Raw genomic sequence first — 19,796 nt, 5'->3', positions numbered from 1 at the left:
ATGGGGCAAGCTTCACTCAAGGTGGGAACCTGGCTGAAGATTGGAGGAGAGCCTCCAGAAGGCTCGTATGCTGTATGTGCCCCCAACTGTGGGCAGCCACAAGTGGACAGGCGACTCCTCTGGTGGAGAAGTGTCAAAGCTGTTTTCCAGAGAGAGGCTGTGAACTTCAAATCTCAGTTTATTGTCACATAGTTGTGCAAGTGTCTGCAGACAATTTTCTTGATGAATGGAGGGACTCGGGCAGTACAGAGGACAGTGTGCTCTACCTTGTATCATACTGTGGCCTGCACGTTGGGGGCAGGCCATTAGGAAGTCCTAGAGAGATGTAGGACGTGTCCCTTGGCATTCCCCCTAGATGAATGTGTCATAGATGGGAGTACAGTTTAAGGCATGGTACCTAATTAGGCAATCAGGAGCCTGAGGTTGTCATTTTTGGTGCCTGGAATGGGACACAGTGATCTGTTCAGAGAGGATAGTGGCAGAATTTAGCATTTGTGTGAGCCTCCTTTGAGTAAAATACTATCAGCCTCTTCTCACCCTGACCTCTGAACTTTAGGACTCCCCACCTCTCCCCACATCAGGTGGCTCTGGATCCTCGTTAGGCACCAAGCCTGCTGTTTTGCTTACACTAGCTCCACCCAAATGAGAAGAGCTGTGGAGTCCCTGTGGAAGATCCCCAAAAGGGTCAGTTTTTGCTGCCCATGATCCAGCAGACATGATAGGTCATCCATCCACCTCCAGTTCTGGTTTCCTGGTATGTATGTGATTTAGAATTAGAAGCACAGAAAAAAAAGCCTTATTATTGGCAACCCTGCCTCTAATCTCACTTCCTCCTTCATATCATCCTTTATAGCACTATGCAAATCTGATCACGTCCAGGCTCAATTTTTTAAAAGGTTTTCCAGAACCTACTGGATAAGATCCAAACCCTTTGGCATGGCAGGCAAGTCCCTTCATGCAAGGTTGTCCAATCTCATGAAAGCATTTTGTAGAAGACACTTGGCACTCACAAAACAGTCATCCCTCTTCCCTGCTAGCAAAGTTTTTACAAATTTTTATTTGTTTCAGGCTGCCCACCCATATACTCAGAGAAGGAGGTCCCTTCACAGCCCAAGAGATATATTCCTCTGATTGGTCTAATGCCTCTTCCATCCCTCTTGCCATGAGCAATTTAGGAGTAGGGCTCTGAGCCCAGGGAGATGTGGGGGAAAGACGGCTGTGGCACTTCTGCAAAAGGCTTTCTGCATCCAGATGTGGTTGTTGAGGATGTGGTGTTTGCTGCTGCAGCAGCCAGCCGAGGTCTGTGAGAGTGACCCCAGTACCCTGAGGGTGGGAGAGCAGAAAGATGGGTTCTTGACATCATCAAGCCACCAAATGAATCCAGAGCCCTTTTTTTTTTTACATTTTGGTATCATTAATATGCAATTACATGAGCAAAATTGTGGTTACTAGATTTCCCCCATTATCAAGTCCCCACCACATACCCCACTATAGTCACTGTCCATCAGCATAGTAAGATGCTATAGAGTCACTACTTGTCTTCTCTGTGCTCTACTGCCTTCCCCGTGCCCTCCCTACATTATGTGTGCTAATTGTAATGCTCCTTATTCCCCTTCTCCCTCTCTTCCCACCCACCCTCCCCAGTCTTTCCCTTTGGTAACTGTTAGTCCATTCTTGGGTTCTGTGAGTCTGCTGCTGTTTTGTTCCTTCAGTTTTTGCTTTGTTCTTATGCTCCACAGATGAGTGAAATCATTTGGCACTTGTCTTTCTCCACTTGGCTTATTTCACTGAGTATAATACCCTCTAGCTCCATCCATATTGTTGCAAATGGTAGGATTTGTTTTCTTCTTATGGCTGAATAATATTCCATTGTGTATATGTACCACATCTTCTTTATCCATTCATCTACTGATGGACACTTAGGTTGCTTTCATTTCTTGGCTATTGTTAATAGTGCTGTGATAAACATAGGGGTGCATATGTCTTTTTGAAACTGGGATCCTGCATTCTTAGGGTAAATTCCTAGGAGTGGAATTGCCAGGTCAATGATATTTCTATTTTTAGTTTTTTGAGGAACTTCCCTACTGCTTTCCACAATGGTTGAACTAGTTTACATTCCCACCAGCAGTGTAGGAGGTTCCCCTTTCTCTGCATCCTCACCAGCATTTGTTGTTCTTATTCTTTTCTATGTTGGCCATCCTAACTGGTGTGAGGTCATATCTCATTGTGGCTTTCATTTGCATTTCCCTGATAATTAGTGATGTGAAGTATCTTATCATGTGCCTGTTGGCCATCTGAATTTCTTCTTTGGAGAATTGTCTGTTCATATCCTCCACCCATTTTTTAATAGGGTAATTTGCTTTTTGGATGCTGAGACGTGTGAGTTCTTTATATATTTTGGATGTTAACCCCTTGTCGGATATGTCATTTACAAATAAATTCTCCCATTCTGTAGGATGCTTTTTTCTGCTGATAGTGTCCTTTGCTGTACAGAAGCTTTTTAACATGATGTAGTCCCATTTGTTCATTTTTTATTTTGTTTCCCTTGCCCAAGGAGATGTGTTCAGGAAACAGTTGCTCATGTTTGTATTCAAGAGATTTTTGCCTATGTTTTTTTTTAAGAGTTTTATGGTTTCATGACTTATATTCAGGTCTTTAATCCATTTTGAGTTTACTTTTGTGTATGGGGTAACCTAGAGCCCTTTTAACCCAGAACCTATTTTGGTTTAAGCTTCTGATAATTACAGCTATGGGCATTCTGACTGATAAACATGCCCAGTATAACCTTTTACCTTTTCTTTCCTTCGTCTTAGAACCTGTGGTGATCTCTCTCACACTTCTAGGCTCTGCACATAACATCTTCCCCTGCCTGGAATGTTCCCTCCCTGTTTTTCTGCCTGGAAACTCTATTCATCTTTCCTGTCCAGCTCAGGTGTGAACCCCTCTCCAAGGCCTTTGCAGGCCCCCAGGCAGACTCAGGGGAAACCATCCCTGTGCCCCTACTGCCCCGGCCTCCAGTTGCTCTAGTCTCTAAGGGAACAATGCTTCCATTTGTAGCACAGACAAGAACTTCTCCACCTTCTCTTACCAAAATTATTTCTGAGCAAAAATATATTCAAATTTTCTCTTACTGATCTGACTGATGGGCAAGTTCAAGTATCTCATCAGGACCTATAATTTTGGGTGGGTGGGAGGCAAAAATGTTTTTACGACATTCAAAAATTTTAATTAGAAACCCTTTTTATTTGGGGAAGTTTCAAGCATATTTAAAAGGAGAGGCAGTACTATAATAGACTCCACTGTCCCTGTTGTGCAGCTGTGGCATACACACTCATGGCCTTTCTTGGTTTATCCACTGGCAGCCGCGTTGGCCCCATTATGCCGAGGCAGCCTCAGGCATTGCGGCATCTTGCCCATTAATATTTACTCTGATAACTAAGAGTAACAGCCCTCTTTTAAAAAAATACATAGCTACAATATCATTATCTTACCTCAAAATATCAATATTAATTTCTCCATATCATTAAATAACCAGTCAAGGTTAAAGGATTAATTTTTTTCTGACTGTTCTGATTATTTTACACACACACACACACACACACACACACACACACAGTGTTTTGGAAAATCAGGATCCAAATAAGATCCACATGTTGCAATTGGTTGATGTGTCTCAAGTTCCCTTTGAAAATTATTTATATTTTATTTATCCTCATGTTCTGCTCTGCACTATGCTTTGCTAATTTAGCAAGGATTTTTTCCTTCTCAGAATTCCTAATAAGATTAGAGCTTGAATGGCAGGACCCAAACAAGGGGACAGAGAGGGCAGGCTTCAGTGGTCAGTAATCTGTGGGGCTTGGTATGCAAAGCCTCTTTCAAAGACAAAACAGAAAGGAGCTTCAAAAGCTCAGTTTAACATACAAGGGTGGGTTTATTTGTTTGTTTTTGTCTTTTTTTAAAAAAAATTACAGTGCCTCTAATTATACCTCAATTTCCTCAACTCCTTAATTTTGCCATTCATGGGGGGCAGATGCTCTCTGTCAAAAGCTATCCTAAGAAGACCCTCCAACAGTCACAGTGGGAGTGTAAACTTGTTCAGTTTCTATGGAGGGCAGCTGGCCAAGTCTACCAAGACCACAAATCCCCTGTTATTCAGCAAATCTACTTCTACAACTCATCCCTACAAACGCAGTCACTCGTGTGTGCACGGCTCCTGTAAGAGGTGGTTTGCTTCAGCATTGCTGTGCAAAAGGTTGGAAATGATCATGAATAGAGGTTGGTTTAAAAAATGATAGTTTTCCATAAAGTGGAATGATGTGCAGCTGTGAAAAAAAGACATGCAGACTCTTTATACACCAATATCATGTGGTAAGTGAAAAAAGCAGGGAACTGAATAGTATATGTATCTCTATAGAATGCTTCCTTTCGTTTAAAAAAAGAAGAAAAACGTGTTTGTGTGCGTATCTTATAAATTTGCCTGTATATGTATAGAAGGATATGAGAATATAGGTGGAAGGATATAAAGAAAACATTGGCAGCTTTGCCCCTGGGGTGGGCCACGGGTGGCCTGGGAAGCTTGGCTGCAGGTACTTTTAGATCTTTTACAATTTTGAACTGTGGGAAGGTATTACCTATTCAAAATAAATCAAGATGCTCTAAATATAAAACCAAACAGTTAAGCCGCTCAGTTGAGGGATTAGGAGGGACCCTGTTCTGAGCTCAGTACTGCAGTGGCCAGCCCCTCCTTGCTCCAGCCATCCACCTCCCCTGCCCCTCCTGCTCTCCAACCCCTGCAGCTCAGCTCCTCTGCTGGCACCCTTCTCCTCCTCATCCTTAAGCATGGCAGCTTCTCAGGGCTCAGGGGCCCCTTCTCTTATCCTTCTACACCGGTGATTCTCTCTCATTCCTCTGCTGTGAGACTTCATGGCACGTTGCCATCATGTGTCTGTGTAAGGCTGCTGCTCTATTTATTTATTTCATTTTACTCGGCCCCAAATTCTGTTTCTCCCTTCACTGGGCATCCATCCTACTGTGCTCCATGTTGTTCCTTCTCTTTGAATGTTTCTGTAAACTGTGTATGGCTATTTTGAGTATACTTTAAGTATAATTGCTAGTGCTACTGTGAGTTAATGTACTCTTAATTTTTAAAAAGTATCAAAGTAATGTATTATAAACCTAATTGTATTTCTTAGTTTTTTCTCTCGGTGCTGTATTTTTAAGATCCATCAGTATTGCTTATTGCTGTCTTAGAGACCTGAACCCAACCCTTGCATGATTTACAAGCCCATTCATTCATTTGTCCCATCAGCACTTACTGAGCACTGATTCTGTACTGGGCCCTGTGCTAAGCCCCAGGGGTACGGTAGATGAGCAGCAGTGTTGAAGCTGATGGGGCTGAGAGAGAACAGTGCAGGGATCCTGACAGCACATGAAGCTGCAGGGTTTGGCAGAGGCTCTGTAGGTCCCGTTGGGAGTTTTACCTTCATTCTAGGAGAACAAAGGGCATCGCTGGAGTTTCACTTAGGGGAAAACATGACCAGAGGTCCATTTTGAAAAGGTTCTTCTCTCTGTAGTGTGAAAGATTGATTGGCGAAGCCTCGGGGTGAAGGCCAGTGGGCACTGGATTATGCCCAGCATGACAGCCTGTGAATTAGGAGTGCTGATGAAGAAGATGGAAAGACATTGCCAGATTTGAGAAACAGTTAGGGAGTAAAATCCACATGATGTGGTGATGGATTGAATATGAGAATAAAAGACAGAAAGAGGTATTAAATTAAGGCAGGGTCTAAGAAACTGGGCTTGTTCAGTCTGATGGTGATGGGCAATTTTTTATGAGTAGAAACTTCCAGAAGAGGTCCAATTTGGTGGCAAGGAGAAGAGGTGGGTTTTGATGTGTGAACTATTTTTTAAAACTTGAATAATAACAAATTGTAATAATTTGTGTATATTAAGAGAGAGAATAACTGTTTTAAGCTACTAACTTATGGGATAATTTGTTACACAGCAATAGAAACTAACACAATGGGTTTTCAACAGATTTGAAGGTTCTGTTTGATAAAGACAGACTTAAAATATATGCTATGTGGCATGCACTGTATCTAAGAGTCTTCGTGTCACCTCAAAGAAATGGTCAGTCACCCACCAGAGCAGATTAAATTTATGTACAATGACAAAATCTGGAAAGACATTCCAAGCATACCGAGATGCTGTGGACAAAGAAAACGAACACTGAGGGCAAGTAGGAACCTCATATAGGAAGCTGTATCTGTAATTGCTCCAAATTGCAGCAACTAATTTGCTGTCCAGCTGCTTCTTACACGGGCATCTCCATGGAACCATGGATCAGGTGGAGGAGGAATTTATTTAATGTCAGTAGGTAATGGGGACAGCACAAGGTCCAGGTAACCTCTGGCCTCCATAAATCACAGGGCTCTGTGAAGGTCAAAGGAAATAATGCAGACAACATTTTGGCAGCTCAAATGAGCTATGCAAATATCAGGGATTATGTGTCAGTCAAGAAAGATTAGGTTTTGCTATGGTGACAAAAACTCCAAACTCTTCAGGGCTCACAACATCCAAGGCTTATTTTTTGCTCATGTTGCATATCCACTGCAGGTTGGCTGGGGCTCTGTCCCTGTCATCTCACACCAGGATCCAGATGGAGTCATGGAGGACCACACACTCGCCATCAAAGCTACTCCCTAGAATTGACACACGTCACTTCTGTTCATATCTCATTGCCTAGAACAGGTCACAGGGCCAAACTTGATATTAAGAGGTGAGAAAGTATAACCCTATTTTTTTTTTTTGCTTGTTCTTTTTCTTTCTTACTGATATTCCAAGATTCCTTCTTTTATTCTCTCCTTCCTGTCTTAGTAATTTATTTCAGTGCTTCTTTAGAGTAGACTGGCTGACGACAAATTCTTTTAGTTTTCTTTCTTCCAAAAAGGTCTTGTTTTCCCCTTCACTACTGAAGGATAGTTTTCATGAATGTAGGATTCTGGCCTGACAGTTCTTTTCCTTCAGCACTTGGAAAATGTTGCGCCACTTCCTGCTGGCTTCCATGGTTTCTCTCCATGCTGCTCTCAAGATTTTCTGTCTTTGGTTTTCAGGAGTTTCATTATGATGTGTCCTGATTTGGATCTCTTTAAGTTTATTCTGTTTGTGGTTTTCTCAGCCCCTTGAATCTGTAGTTGTATGTCTTTTGGCACATTTGATCTCTACTTATAGCCACATGGATCCTCTCCATTCTGCTGGGGAGCCCATTAAGTGAACTTCTTATTTTGGTTATGGTACTTTTCAGTTCTGAAAAAAACCAGCCCCATAGTGAGGGCTTTTTACTATTGGGCAGGGAGGAAAGTCTGGAATCCTTCCTTAGTCTTCTTGGATACACCCCCAGGGAAGGGAGAAGAGGCGCTCATTCAAGACCAGGCATCCTGTCACAGCCAGGTATCAGAGGAAGTGGAGGGCTCCTCACTCAGCCTTTGCTGACGGGAGTGGGGAATGGAGCTGTATTTATTTTTTTCACGGTGTTTGGCTGGGATAGAGCCATGATTGTCTCAGTTTTCTGTCTTGCTAGGCTGAAATCATTGCATCTTAAAATATAAAATTGGTTAAGCTCATTATAAAAAACTAAAACATAGAGAACAGTACAAAGTACAACTTATTTTCCTCCCCCATCCCTATCACTTCTTTCCCGGGTTTGTAGTGTTGGTACCTGTGTGGCGACCGCCGCCTAGTGGCCTTCTTGTTCTTTGCAGGGATCATGAGGCCTGCAAAAGACTGATGAAAGGTGGGGTTTGGGGATGGTGTGGGGCAGGACTCAAGGGGCTCAGGTCTAGTCCTGCCTACAGAGGCTTTTCTGGAACCCCCTCTTGCTGCCTCCCCCTTTTGGATAAGTGAGGCAAAGAAATCTAGAAGTGCTGGCCAGGGGAAGCAACAACTTGCCACAGAATTAAAGCAAGTTACAACCTCTCCGGGGCGGGTTCCATTTTTATGAAGAGCCCTGCCCCACCCACCTCAGAAGCCCTGAGGAGACAACCAAATGTGAAAACACCAGCAAAATACCATGCATGGGCACTGCCTTCCTTGAGATCTCACCATCTCGTCATGGCATTCCTGGAAAGGGGCTGCGGGTACAACACCAGGCAGATGGAGAAAGGATAAAGGTGGAATTCACCCTCTGCACCACAGGTCCAACACACTGCTGCCAGAAACTGCTTTTAAAATATCACTAATCTAATCACATCATTTCCCAGCTCAAAACCCCAAGGGTCTTCCTTCTCTCCTTGGGAATAGGCCAAACTGCTAATGAGGTTCCCTCATCTCACGCTGCCTTTCTGGGTTTCTCACCTGGACAGACTCTGTCTCCCCATCACAGCTGCATTTTCCCTGCTAGTGTTTGGCTCCTTCAGCCAGTGATGGCCTTGCCTCATTTCTGTAAATCTTTGTCTGACTTAAGGCCCTATTCAAGCTCTAACTCTTCCGTGGGGTCTCCCTCAATCTTGCCTCCTGCCCCACTCAGGGGGACCTGGATTTCCACAGCCTCTGTCAGCTCTGACAATAACCTGGGTCATGCTGTCTTCTGTGATCACACATGCACAAACACACACACACTTGCGTGCATACACAGGTGTAGGGGCCGGCCTACGGCTGAGGCTGAGTCCCACTATGGCTGAACACCGCCTTTCCACTCTAGTTGACCAATGCCCTAAGATGGCGCCCGCTTAATGGGCGCCACCCTGCCTGGTTTGGTGGCATTAGCATAAGGAAGTTGCTCCTATAGGCTTGCATGATCTTGATCACCATAGGCCAGCTTCCTTTATATAAGGCATAAGCAGGAAAGAGAAGCACTCACTCACTCTCTCAGTCTCTCACTCATTCTCTCTCAATCTCTGTCTCTCTCTCCTCTCATTCTTCCTCTCATTCGCTCCCCCCGGCTGTTGCTTCTTCTCACTCACCTTCTCCCGGCCTTCCGAGCAACAATAAACAACTGAAGTGAACCAGGTCTGTGTACGTATCGCTGTCGTCACCGCCACAAGGGGCGAACGCGGTATCTGGTGCCGAAACCCGGGAGTTTTTCTCCAACCACCCGAAGGAGAATCTGCCGGACGCGGACGCCATAGAGCTTCTTACCTGTGGACCCCGTTCGGAAGGATTGCTCGGGAAGGCGCCTCAGATGAGAAGGGTGAGTGGACCAACGAGCAAAAGGAGATAGCAAGCGGCTGTCGTGGGGATTTCTGTTTTGTCTGTCCGTCATAGTGTTCTTTGTTGTACTGTTTTGTTTTGTCAAAAATGTTATGAAAAGTTAGGGCGCCAGTGAAAGTTCGCGGGATAGCGACGAAGCCAGGAAAGTTCGCGGGAAAGTGACGAAGCCAGGAAAGTTCGCGGGAAAGCGACGAAGCCAGGAAAGTTCGCAGGATAGCGACGAAGCCAGGAAAGTTCGCGGTATATCGACGAATGCAGGTTAGCGATAAGAGTACCCTTTACCCATAAACTTAGAAGTAGCCTTTTATCCTTTAATCGCTAACATGGGATCTGAAGAGTCTCGAATTAGAGTAGAAGAGCCTTTGAGAGCACTCCTGAGGGCCAACGGAACCTCATTAAAAACAAAAAACGCAAGGGCTTTCCTCCACACGGTGGAGAAGCATGCTCCGTGGTTCCTAGATGCAGGAAGAATCACTACCCCCGTGTGGGAAAAGTTAGGCGAGGATCTACGCAGGGCAGATCGCAGGGAGCCGCTCCCAGCTGGGACGCTCCCCATATGGGGGCTGGTTAAGAGCTGCCTAAAGGAGAATAAACCTAGTTGTAGAGAAGCCATAAGGGAGGGAGAGGAGATTCTTGAGGAAGTGAAAGAGGAAAGAGCCTCTGCGAGAGCATCTGAAAGAGGATCTACACAGGGGGGGTCCTCTGATGAGGAAGAGGACCAAGAATTATCAGGAGAAGAGTTAGAGGCTAGGGCTGCTCAGAGAGGACATCGGCCCACATTGTGCTCCTCACTGAGCTGACTGAGAATAAGCAGAGAGGAAGGAGAGACTAGCTCGGCCCCTCTCCCCAATAAGAGCAGTAAGGTAGAAGAGATTGTGCCAACCGCCCCAAATTATCCATTTTGCTCTCCAACCTATAGAGCAGAGCCACCCCTTTACCAGAGTTACTCATGTTGTGGTGGCCAGGGGTGCCAAGAACAATTGGGCAAGAATAGATGGAGGGAATGGCTAACCATGGAGGGGAATGCAGCCTTCCCAGTAATAGAAGATCCAAACACCCAGCAAAGATACCATCAAGCCCTAGATTTTAAGCTTGTTAAAAGCCTAAAGGAAGCTGCCACCACCTATGGAGTGCAAGCAGCGTTCACTGTGGCCATAGTGGAGTCATTAGCCACTCAGAATCTAACACCAGATGATTGGGCTAATGTAGCCAGAGCATGCCTTACTGGAGGTCAGTACCTGCTATTCAAAACTGCGTGGGCAGAGCTTTCTCAAGACACTGCCCGGCGCAACGCTGCTGCAGGGAATAATCAGTGGAACCTGGAGATGCTAATGGGCACAGGACCTTACCTAGGACAGCATAATCAGATAAATTACCCTCCTGCTGTGTATATGCAAATAGCTACAGCAGCTGTCAAGGCCTGGAAAACACTCCAGGGCATTGGTGATTTACAGGGTCAATTATCTAAAGTACTCCAAGGACCAAATGAGCCTTATGCAGACTTCTTGGCAAGGTTGATGCAAACTGCAGGCCGTATATTTGGAGATGTTGACACAGCAATGCCCCTAGTAAAACAGTTGGCCTATGAGCAAGCAAATAAATGGTGTAAGGAGGCTATCAGGCCTTGGAAAAATAAAGATTTAAATGTGTACCTCAAAGTTTGCAGGGACATCAATGACACTGTAGTGCAAGGACAGGTAATAGCTGTAGCCATAACTCAGGGACTGCAAAATGCGCGCAGCAGGGCTACCCCTTCCGGGCATGCTTCCATTGCAAGCAGATGAGTCATTTAAAGCGAGATTGCCCGAAATTATGGTGATCAGAGGAGCCCGTGTGGGTTCCTCAGTGGCCCCTTACCAGAGAGAAAAAAGAAGCAGCCCACACATTAGTGCAAGAGCAAATTGCCGCAGGGCATCTTCAAAGTTCTACTTCCCCATGGAATACACCCATATTTGTCATAAGAAAGAAGTCAGGAAAATGGAGATTGCTGCATGATTTAAGAGCTGTAAATAATCAGATGATTCTCATGGGATCAGTGCAATTAGGTTTACCATTGCCTATGGCCCTGCCAAAAGGTTGGAAATCAATTGTAATAGATATCAAAGATTGTTTCTTTTCCATCCCTCTTCATTCTGAGGACTGTAAAAAGTTTGCCTTCACTATACCAGCCATCAACCATGATTGCCCAGATGAGCGGTATGAGTGGAAAGTGTTGCCACAAGGCATGGCAAATAGCCCTACTATGTGCCAGTTGTATGTGCATGAGGCCCTGGCAGAAGTTAGAAAAAAGTTCCCTGATGTAATTATCTATCATTATATAGATGATATTCTCTTATGTCATGAAAAGAATAGTAAAGTAGAAGAAGCCCTCTGCTTCTTGCAAGCACACTTTAAGATATGGGGCCTGGAACTAGCACCAGAGAAAATACAGGCAACTTGCACCAAACAGTATTTAGGAATTAAATTGGAAGATACTATTGCTAGGCCATTAAAAATGACCATAACAACAGATCAATTAAAAACCCTTAATGATTTTCAAAAACTACTTGGAGATATAAATTGGGTAAGGCCATTCCTAAAGCTTACAGATGAAGAGCTCAGTCCATTATATGAGACACTGAAGGGCGATTCTGATTTATCATCTCCGCGCTCTCTCAGTAAGCAAGCCAAGGAAGCCTTGAGTCTAGTCCAATCCCGCTTACAGCTTGCCCAGGTAGATAGAATAGACTATGGCAAATTGCTATTCCTTATAGTGATACCCAGTAATAATAGCCCAACAGGGGTACTTTGGCAGGAAGGGCCAATTCTCTGGGTATATCTGGCCCACTCTCCAGGAAAAACATTAAGATGGTATCCTCAGAGTATAGCTGATTTGATCATCAAGGGAATCAGGACAGCTATAAAAACATTTGGGATTCCCCCAAACATAATAATAACGCCTTATACTGCTGAGCAGATTGAATGTCTTACTGCATGCTGTGATGCATGGGCTGTTGCTTACAGCATCACCAATGCTTCCTTTGACAACCACTACCCAAAACATCCTTGGCTACAGTTCTGACAAACAGAGCTGTTGGCTGTAGCACAAGCCTTTACGCTTTTCTCACAGGAACCTTTTAACCTTTTAGCAGATAGTCAGTATGTAGTGACTGCTGTGTCCATCTTAGAGAATGTAAGTTATATTAGCCAGTCTTCCCCCATTGCCAACATTTTTAGAAAGCTACAATAACTAATATGGACTCGATCAGAACCTTTCTTTATTGGACATGTAAGAGCCCACACTTCCCTCCCAGGACCCATTGCTGAGGGAAACAGACGTGCCGATGCCCTGACCCGTGAGTTTAACATCTTAGCTCTATTTGACCCTGTAGAACAAGCTGCTCAATTTCACAAACAATTCCATGTCAATGCACATACCCTTCACCTAAAATATAATATTACTAGAGACCAAGCAAGAGCCATAGTAGTCAGTTGCAAATGGTGTGTCACACTCCTACCCTCCATCTCAGAAGGAGTTAATCCAAAGGGGCTACTCCCCAATCACATTTGGCAAATGGATGTTACCCATATTCCAGAATTCCGTAAGATGAAATATGTCCATGTGTCTGTAGACACCTGCTCAGGCATCATTTTTGCTTCTTGCCATACAGGAGAAAAATCTAGAGATGTCATATCTCACTGCCTCCAGGCATTTTCGGCCTGGGGAAAGCCCAAACATTTAAAAACTGACAATGGGCCAGCATATACATCCCAGTCGCTCCTCAGCTTTTTAAAAACAATGGATATCACCCACACCACGGGCATTCCCTATAACCCTCAAGGGCAAGGCGTGGTAGAGCGCGCCAACCTGACCCTTAAAAATGCTCTCTATAAACAAAAAGGGGGAATAGGGGCAGACTTCAGATCCCCCAGAGACAAACTTAACATCATATTGTTCATTTTAAATTTTTTGACATTGGACAAAGATGGCCACAGTGCAGCAGAGCGGCATAATCGCCGTTCCAGGCCTAAAGACATGCCCGCAGTTATGTGGAAGGATGTATTGGAAGGATCATGGAAAGGCCCGGATCCAGTGTTAATCTGGAGCCGAGGCTCTGTTTGTGTTTTCCCACAGGACCGAAACAATCCCATCTGGGTGCCTGAACGCCTGACACGGAGAGTGGCAAGACCAGAACCGGAAGTGCGAGATGCCGATGCCACTGATGCTCATCCTGCTACTGTTTCTTCAGCAGGCGATAGCGGAACCCAGAGAACTATGGGGTCTGGTGAAGGCTTGGCCTATTCCACTCCCGGTGACTGAAACTGCACATACCTTTCCTGCCTTTTTCTCTACCTATAGTACACTTAATCTCCCATATCTGCCTTTTGACAGCTCTATGTGTTGCTGGCATTCCTTTTCATAACCTCTCTAAAGCTGCCAATCTGTCCAGGGAATTAGGCAAGATGTTATCCACCAATTGGTCCAGTGAGTTTGATGTGCTCACCACTCAGCTATGGCAAGAAATATTGAATGTTAGTCCCCAAAAGTTAGAGGCGCTGTCTGTAGCTCAGTTTGCTGAAGCCATGCTAAATGCCACCAAAGCCTGGTCAGGCATGGGTGTTCTGTTCCATGCAATGGCAACATCGGAAAGTGCGGATGGCTCTGGTGCAGGCCATGGCAGCTATAGAAGAAGGCATCTCCCCTAGGGTGTAGCACAATATGTTGGACCAGTAGTCAAAGACGGGTAAGATCAGGAGGTACGCATACCAACCTAAGACAGGGCGCAGACCTTAGCTGTCTGTTGCCTTATGACGGGTAAGGATGCTGCACCTCCCTGACAACCTAAGACAGGCATGGTCCCCGAGCCTCATTGTGCTAAAAAACAAAAAAGGGGGAGATGTAGGGGCCGGCCTACGGCCGAGGCTGAGTCCCACTATGGCTGAACACCGCCTTTCCACTCTAGTTGACCAATGCCCTAAGATGGCGCCCGCTTAATGGGCGCCACCCTGCCTGGTTTGGTGGCATTAGCATAAGGAAGTTGCTCCTATAGGCTTGCATGATCTTGATCACCATAGGCCAGCTTCCTTTATATAAGGCATAAGCAGGAAAGAGAAGCACTCACTCACTCTCTCAGTCTCTCACTCATTCTCTCTCAATCTCTGTCTCTCTCTCCTCTCATTCTTCCTCTCATTCGCTCCCCCCGGCTGTTGCTTCTTCTCACTCACCTTCTCCCGGCCTTCCGAGCAACAATAAACAACTGAAGTGAACCAGGTCTGTGTACGTATCGCTGTCGTCACCGCCACAAGGGGCGAACGCGGTACACAGGCATACACGCACATGCTAGGCTCCCCTCCAGACTGTAAATGGCTGGAGGACAGAGAGTACGTTGTGTTCCTCAAATTTATTTTTCATAGCTCTTACTGTCAGAGTCCTTCCCTGAACAATCCCTTACTACCTATAGGAGGGCCTGGGAGGCGGAACTCACAGAGGCCCGAGTGACACATGAGAAAGTCACACAGAGAGATCATGTGAATGGAGTTAGGGTGATTGCTTCCATCAGAAGGGCCTGTGCTCTATAGATGGCATCTCACATTATTATCCTGACAGACTCCCAGGCAAGTATTATCTTCTCTACTAATGACAGAAATGGGATGTTGCAGGACTCAGCCAGAGAAGCTGGAGGTACAGGGCAAAGCCTTGCTTTCTCCCTCCCTATTTGGTACTCTGCTACCTCTCAGGCATCTTTACTGCTTCCCTCCCTGCCAGACGTCCCCAAACCTCATCAGCCACTTTCAGCTTTGGGGATCACATTTTCTGAACCGAATCCAAGTGCATTGTTTGACAAGGACATTTGTATTTCAGAGGTGACAGCTCAGAGTATATTTGAAATGGGCGCTGTTCTTGAAAACAGAGGGTGCCTTTGGCCTTAGGGACTTCCCGTGGCCACTGGTCCAATTCCGGGGCTCTCACCATGTAATGCTTCGGGGCAGCCAAGTAGGAACTGGTATTCTGGTGCTCCTCAGAGTGCAAAATTCTGAAAGAAGGAAGTGATTAGTTAGGGACCCAAAAGGCGGCTCCAAAGGCACACAGCCAGTCACTTCGAGTCTCTCTTCTCTTACCTTCCGTTTGTCTGTCCCTCTTGCTTGGGCTCTCCCCCTCCGCAGGACCAAGCTTCACTGCCTAAGCCTGCAGCCACAGCTAGCCGCTGCTCCCTTCCTCGCGGCCTCCCTTCAGCTCCCTTTGTTTGGGATCTCTTTGTCTGCAGTCTCCCTTTGCTCTGCCCCCTTCCCTCTCTCCCAGCCAGGCTGCTCCCTCCCTCTCTGTGGGGCTGGAGGCTCGGTGAAGGGGATCAGGCTGGGTTGCCATGGTCACGTCGAAGCCGGCCGCAGCTGGCTGGGGCAGCTGCTCCCTGCCCTGGGATGGGCAGACAAAGCCAGGCGGCCTTGGCAGCCCCAGACCCGGAACCCCAAAGACCTGAGACTGGGGGGACTGGGACCCAGGGGAACCCTGAGCTGGAGGTGAGAGGGTAGAAGCCAGAGCTGAACGGGGAGGGCGGGAGTAGAGACTGGAGCTGCGTCCTTCCTCCTCAGGGAGGGACCAGGTGGCCAGGCTGGGGGTGTAGTGGGAAGAGGGTGCATGGTGGGCAGGAGGAGGGGAAGGAAGAAAAATTGGGGCCCATGGTGCAGCAGATGGGCTGAGGGGTTTGAGTGTCTCCAGAGGGAGGTCTGGGGCCTCTGTGTCCTGCTGCCCAGAAATGGGTTTGATTCAGTTTTGGGCCTCTGTCTGCCCTGGTCTGCCCCGCAGTTTACCCTTCCTTTCTAGCCTTTCACACTTGTCATCGCCCCGTGCCATGTCAGCCCCTGTGCCTCAGTATCCCTCCTCTTTCCCAGCCTCTCAGAGCTCCTGATTTTCCTGCCCTCCAGAGCAACCCCACCTCTAGCTCCTTTCTCCCCAAACCTCCGCCTTCCTGCATTTTCCTGTGTGTGGCTCAGTGTGCTTCCTCCCTTCCTTTCTGTGACCCCGTTCCCCTCAGCCTTGGCCTCAGTTGCTCTCCTGCTTCTGAGTCCCCATCCCCTGGGCCCTCCACAGCTGAACTCTGCTTCATCCTCCTCCCAGTGCTTTTGTCCTCTCTTCCTCCTCCTTCCACTCCTGGGCCTCAGTTCCCCATTTGTCCTGGTGGAATCAAGCTCTGATTCACACCCAAGCCCTTGCCCGCCCCCTCACCCTGCCCCCACCAGCCAGTTCCCACTGTCCCCAGCTGCTGCCCCAGTGGCCTGCCCCAGAGGCAGCTGCATCTCCTGGGAAGGGGACTGCCATTGGTGTGTGGGACCCATTTGCCCCGTCCCCCCTCTCACAGGTCCTGCTGGGCTTCCCTGCAGTGGCTGGGTGGTTGGCAGCCCCAGCTACTCTTTCCTACGTGTCTCTCCTCACGTTTTTTTCAGCTGTTTCCCCTCCTCTCCTTCCTGGGCATCAGGAGGCCATTGGCTAGAAGGGGAGGGAAGCCCTGGATGGGAGGGCATAGATGGGGGAGGGATAGAGGGTCCCCTGGGGGTTCAGGACAAGAGGGCATCTGGAGTTGGGAGTGATGCAGGAGATGTGGGATGGGCTCTGGGAGCCGCGGGAGGGGGGTGGACAAGCACAGTCTCTGGTGCTGCTCTGGGGGCCCCTGGATGGCTGGGATTTCCCTCTCAGGCCCCTGGGAATCTCAGCTCCAAGCCCCGCATTCCAGTCGGCTCCAGCCCCCTTTCCGCTGTCACTTGACTCCACTGGGCCCCAGCCTACATCCCTCCCACTCTTCCAGCTCTGGTCTGGGGTGAGGTGGGCATCACCGATTAGGAATTTCTCCTAGGGGATTCTGTAGTTTCTTCTACTCTCCTCAGTGGACCCCTCCGTCTGGCACTGCTATGCCACCTGGCCAGTGTGTGGAATGTCCCACCGGGGTGTGAGGGGCTGTCATTCCTCTCCAGAGGCAGCTGGCTGCTGCTCAGCTCCGCCTGCCTGCCCAGGGCTTCTCCAGAGCACCAACCCTAGGAGGAGGGGCCGAGAGTCGGCCCAGGTGAGGTTACCTGGGAAACCTTGGCCCCACCCCCAGCCTGGCTCCACCCCTCCAGCCGGCCTCTCAGGGCCTAGATTCCCAGCAGCGGCTGTCTCCACCGGGGTAGGTGCTCTGGGGACCTTGGGGGTTTGGTTAGGGGGGACAATGGGAAGAGACGATTCCTGTGTGACCATGGGGCTGTTAGTGAGTCCCTTGGCAGTTGAGGCACCCTTGGGTTTGTATGTGGACCCATGGGTTGAAGCTCATGCCCATATGTGCTGTGGCCTCTCCCAAGGGCCAGCCTCTTCCTGGTATTTTTTGTGTACTTGTCTGGTTCGGACTTCGTGTTTCTTTCCTGGACTGCTGTCTGGGACTGCACGTAGGGCCTGAGCTGATATCTGCTGTGAGGTGCAGTGGGGCATTACGCACACGGTGACGATGTCCAGGTGCTCCCAGATGTGAGTGTGGAGAGGTGGTGAGCCTGAGGCAGTGCTGAGAGGGTGGAACACCTCTCACCACAGCCTCTCTGGCCTGCCCACCTCACCCAGTCTCCTTGCACCCATCTTCGCTGGGACTTGGTCCTATTCCTTTTAGGCTGTGCCTGACTTTCTCTTTGCCTCTGTTCTTCTCTGGCCCACCACTTACCTTGTACAGGCCTGTCCTTGATGGTGGTCAGAACCTCCTGCCCTGTCAGAGCCAGAGCTGGCTGCCTGAGGAAGGCATGCCCTAAGGAGGACTCCTAGGCCTTTGGCAGGGAGCCCAAGGGAACCAGGGCCTGGGAGTCTGCACCCCAGGGTACCTGAGAGGGCTGGAGGAACAGAAGGTGAAAGTAGAGAAAGGAAGGGGCTAGGAGAGAGGACTGGCCATCAGATTCCGGGGAAGTCTAGGTTGGGCTGTAGAGACGGGAGGCCAGAGGGCGCCAGAAAGAAGCAGAGGTTGGTGGTGTGCGCAGCGGGTCTGAGAGGTGGGATGGGGCAGGTGAGCCCTGCTCCCTCCCGGATTCAAACTCCTGCTGCTGGGCTGGGCACAGGGCCTGTGGGAACCTGCTCCTTCCCTGTGCCCCGGGGCTGCCTCCCTCACCTACCTGTCCAGGAACTGAGCCCAGAAAGGGGTGTGGGGAGGGGGCATCCCCTCCTGGGGCCCGGCTATGTGGGAGGCCCTAAGCTGGCCTGCCGCCGGCCCCCTGGGGCCTCAGCTCGACGGGTCTCCTTTGTGGGCCACCTGGGGATGGGCTGCGGGGGATGGGCCCGCAGCGCCGAGCGGAGGCAGCGGCGGAGGCCGGCCGCCTGGTTACCTGGGGGAGGCCGGGACGCGCGGGGGAATGCGGGGTGGGCGTGGCGGGGCGGAGAGGAGCGCGGGGCCGGGAGGGCGGCGCCTGGCGTGGGAGCGCGGGGACGCCTGGGCCCGCTAGGGGGAAGGGCGGGCGGCGACCGGGGCGCGCGGCGGGCGGCGGAGGGGAGCGGGCCCGAGGAGGGCGGGAGGGGCCGCCGGGCGAGGGGGAGGCGGCGCCTGGGCGCGAGCCGCCTCAGCCCTGGCTCCTCTCCCCGGAACAGGCCCCCGACAGCTGCTCTCGGGAGCCGCCTCCCGACACCCGAGCCCCGCCGGCGCCTCTCGCTCCCGGCTCCTGGCTCCTCGCCTCCCTCCCAACGCCAAGCCGCCGCGGAGGCCCCGCTCCGGGCCGGACGCCTGGGTCTGCCGGGAAGGGCGATGAGAGGTAGGGAGAGCCGGAGGCGCCCTGCGAGGCGGAGGGCGCGGGTGGCGGCCCGGACACCGGGGAGGCGCGGCGGCCCAAGGGTGAAGGCCTGGCGGCGGAGGCGGGACGTCCCGGGCTTGGCTGGCCAGCCCCTCTAAGTCTGCCCCTATCCGCCTCCCCAGGGCTTTGGCTCACTGTCTGAAAGTGGGGGGAACCCCCTGACCTCTGAGAAAGTGTCTTCCAGCATTGAGGAAGGACCCCCTTTACCCAGTATGGAGAAGCCGAACCCCGGGAGGACAGGTGCTCGGATGTGGCTCTACTGAGTCATCATCTTCTCCGGCCCCCTGAAGAAGTGGGCCTGCCCTCCCACCTGGCCGGTCCCTGTGGGGATTTACTGTTAAGCCTGCACCCAGCCTCCCAGTTGCGCAGCCTGCCCCCAGCCCCCAGAGAGGGACTGACATCCTAACATGCCAGTGTTGGCTGCTCACCCATGTTGGATGGTCAGTTGGTTCTGCCGAGAGATGTCACTTCCCAGTGAGTACCGTCCTCAGTGTCCCTCCCTCCCCAAAGCCTTCACCCTCCAAGTCCTCTGCTGGCTGCTAGGGTTCCTTTCCAGCATCTCCACCCCCAGCCAGAGTCTGGAGCTCACACTCAGATAGGTGTGTCCAGAATTGCGTGGTACAGTGCAGACAGGTGAAAGCTGAGTATGGGAAGATGGAGGAATGGCTCTTGTTCTTATTGCCCCACCAGCCACCCAAGTTCCCTTGCGTTCCCACCGCCTTGACTTCCCTCTGGCTTGGTCACAGTGTGTATTAGGGAGTGGACCCCAGTCCTCTTGGGATCCTGTGCCCACCGGCCTGTGTGTGTCTCACACATTTTTC

The 19,796-nt window shown here is 49.5% G+C and overlaps 2 protein-coding genes and 1 long non-coding RNA gene across 5 annotated transcripts in view; 1 reads left to right on the top strand and 2 right to left on the bottom strand.

Annotated features, from left to right (window-relative positions):
• Positions 1-874: 874 nt before the first annotated feature.
• On the bottom strand, positions 875-19,407 carry LOC118907222 (uncharacterized). The gene is made up of 4 exons (XM_057493878.1): positions 19,404-19,407; positions 18,517-18,957; positions 15,158-15,221; positions 875-1,323 (listed from the first exon to the last, which is right to left on the bottom strand). The coding sequence occupies exons 1-4, from the start codon at positions 19,405-19,407 to the stop codon at positions 1,137-1,139; spliced, it is 696 nt and encodes a 231-aa protein (XP_057349861.1). The 3' UTR covers positions 875-1,136.
• On the bottom strand, positions 6,785-9,336 carry LOC130681331 (uncharacterized). Its single transcript, XR_008994400.1, has 3 exons — positions 8,961-9,336; positions 7,718-7,782; positions 6,785-7,595 (listed from the first exon to the last, which is right to left on the bottom strand). It is a non-coding gene; the product is annotated as an uncharacterized LOC130681331 (long non-coding RNA).
• The window catches only part of DDR1 (discoidin domain receptor tyrosine kinase 1), a 13,864-nt gene continuing 12,783 nt past the window's right edge, over positions 18,716-19,796 (top strand). The window contains exons 1-2 of one of the 3 annotated variants that reach the window (XM_036875586.2): positions 18,716-18,936; positions 19,098-19,215. The gene's annotated coding sequence lies outside the window, so the exon portion shown is untranslated. The remainder of the gene's footprint in view (positions 18,937-19,097; positions 19,216-19,796) is intronic. The other 2 variants (XM_036875585.2, XM_036875584.2) reach the window with 2 other exon arrangements.

The sequence above is a fragment of the Manis pentadactyla genome, chromosome 16 (assembly GCF_030020395.1).
Source record: "Manis pentadactyla isolate mManPen7 chromosome 16, mManPen7.hap1, whole genome shotgun sequence".
NCBI classification, from domain to species: domain Eukaryota; kingdom Metazoa; phylum Chordata; class Mammalia; order Pholidota; family Manidae; genus Manis; species Manis pentadactyla.
The sequence above is the reverse complement of the archived record's forward strand: the minus strand, read 5'-3'. Positions and strand labels throughout refer to the sequence as shown.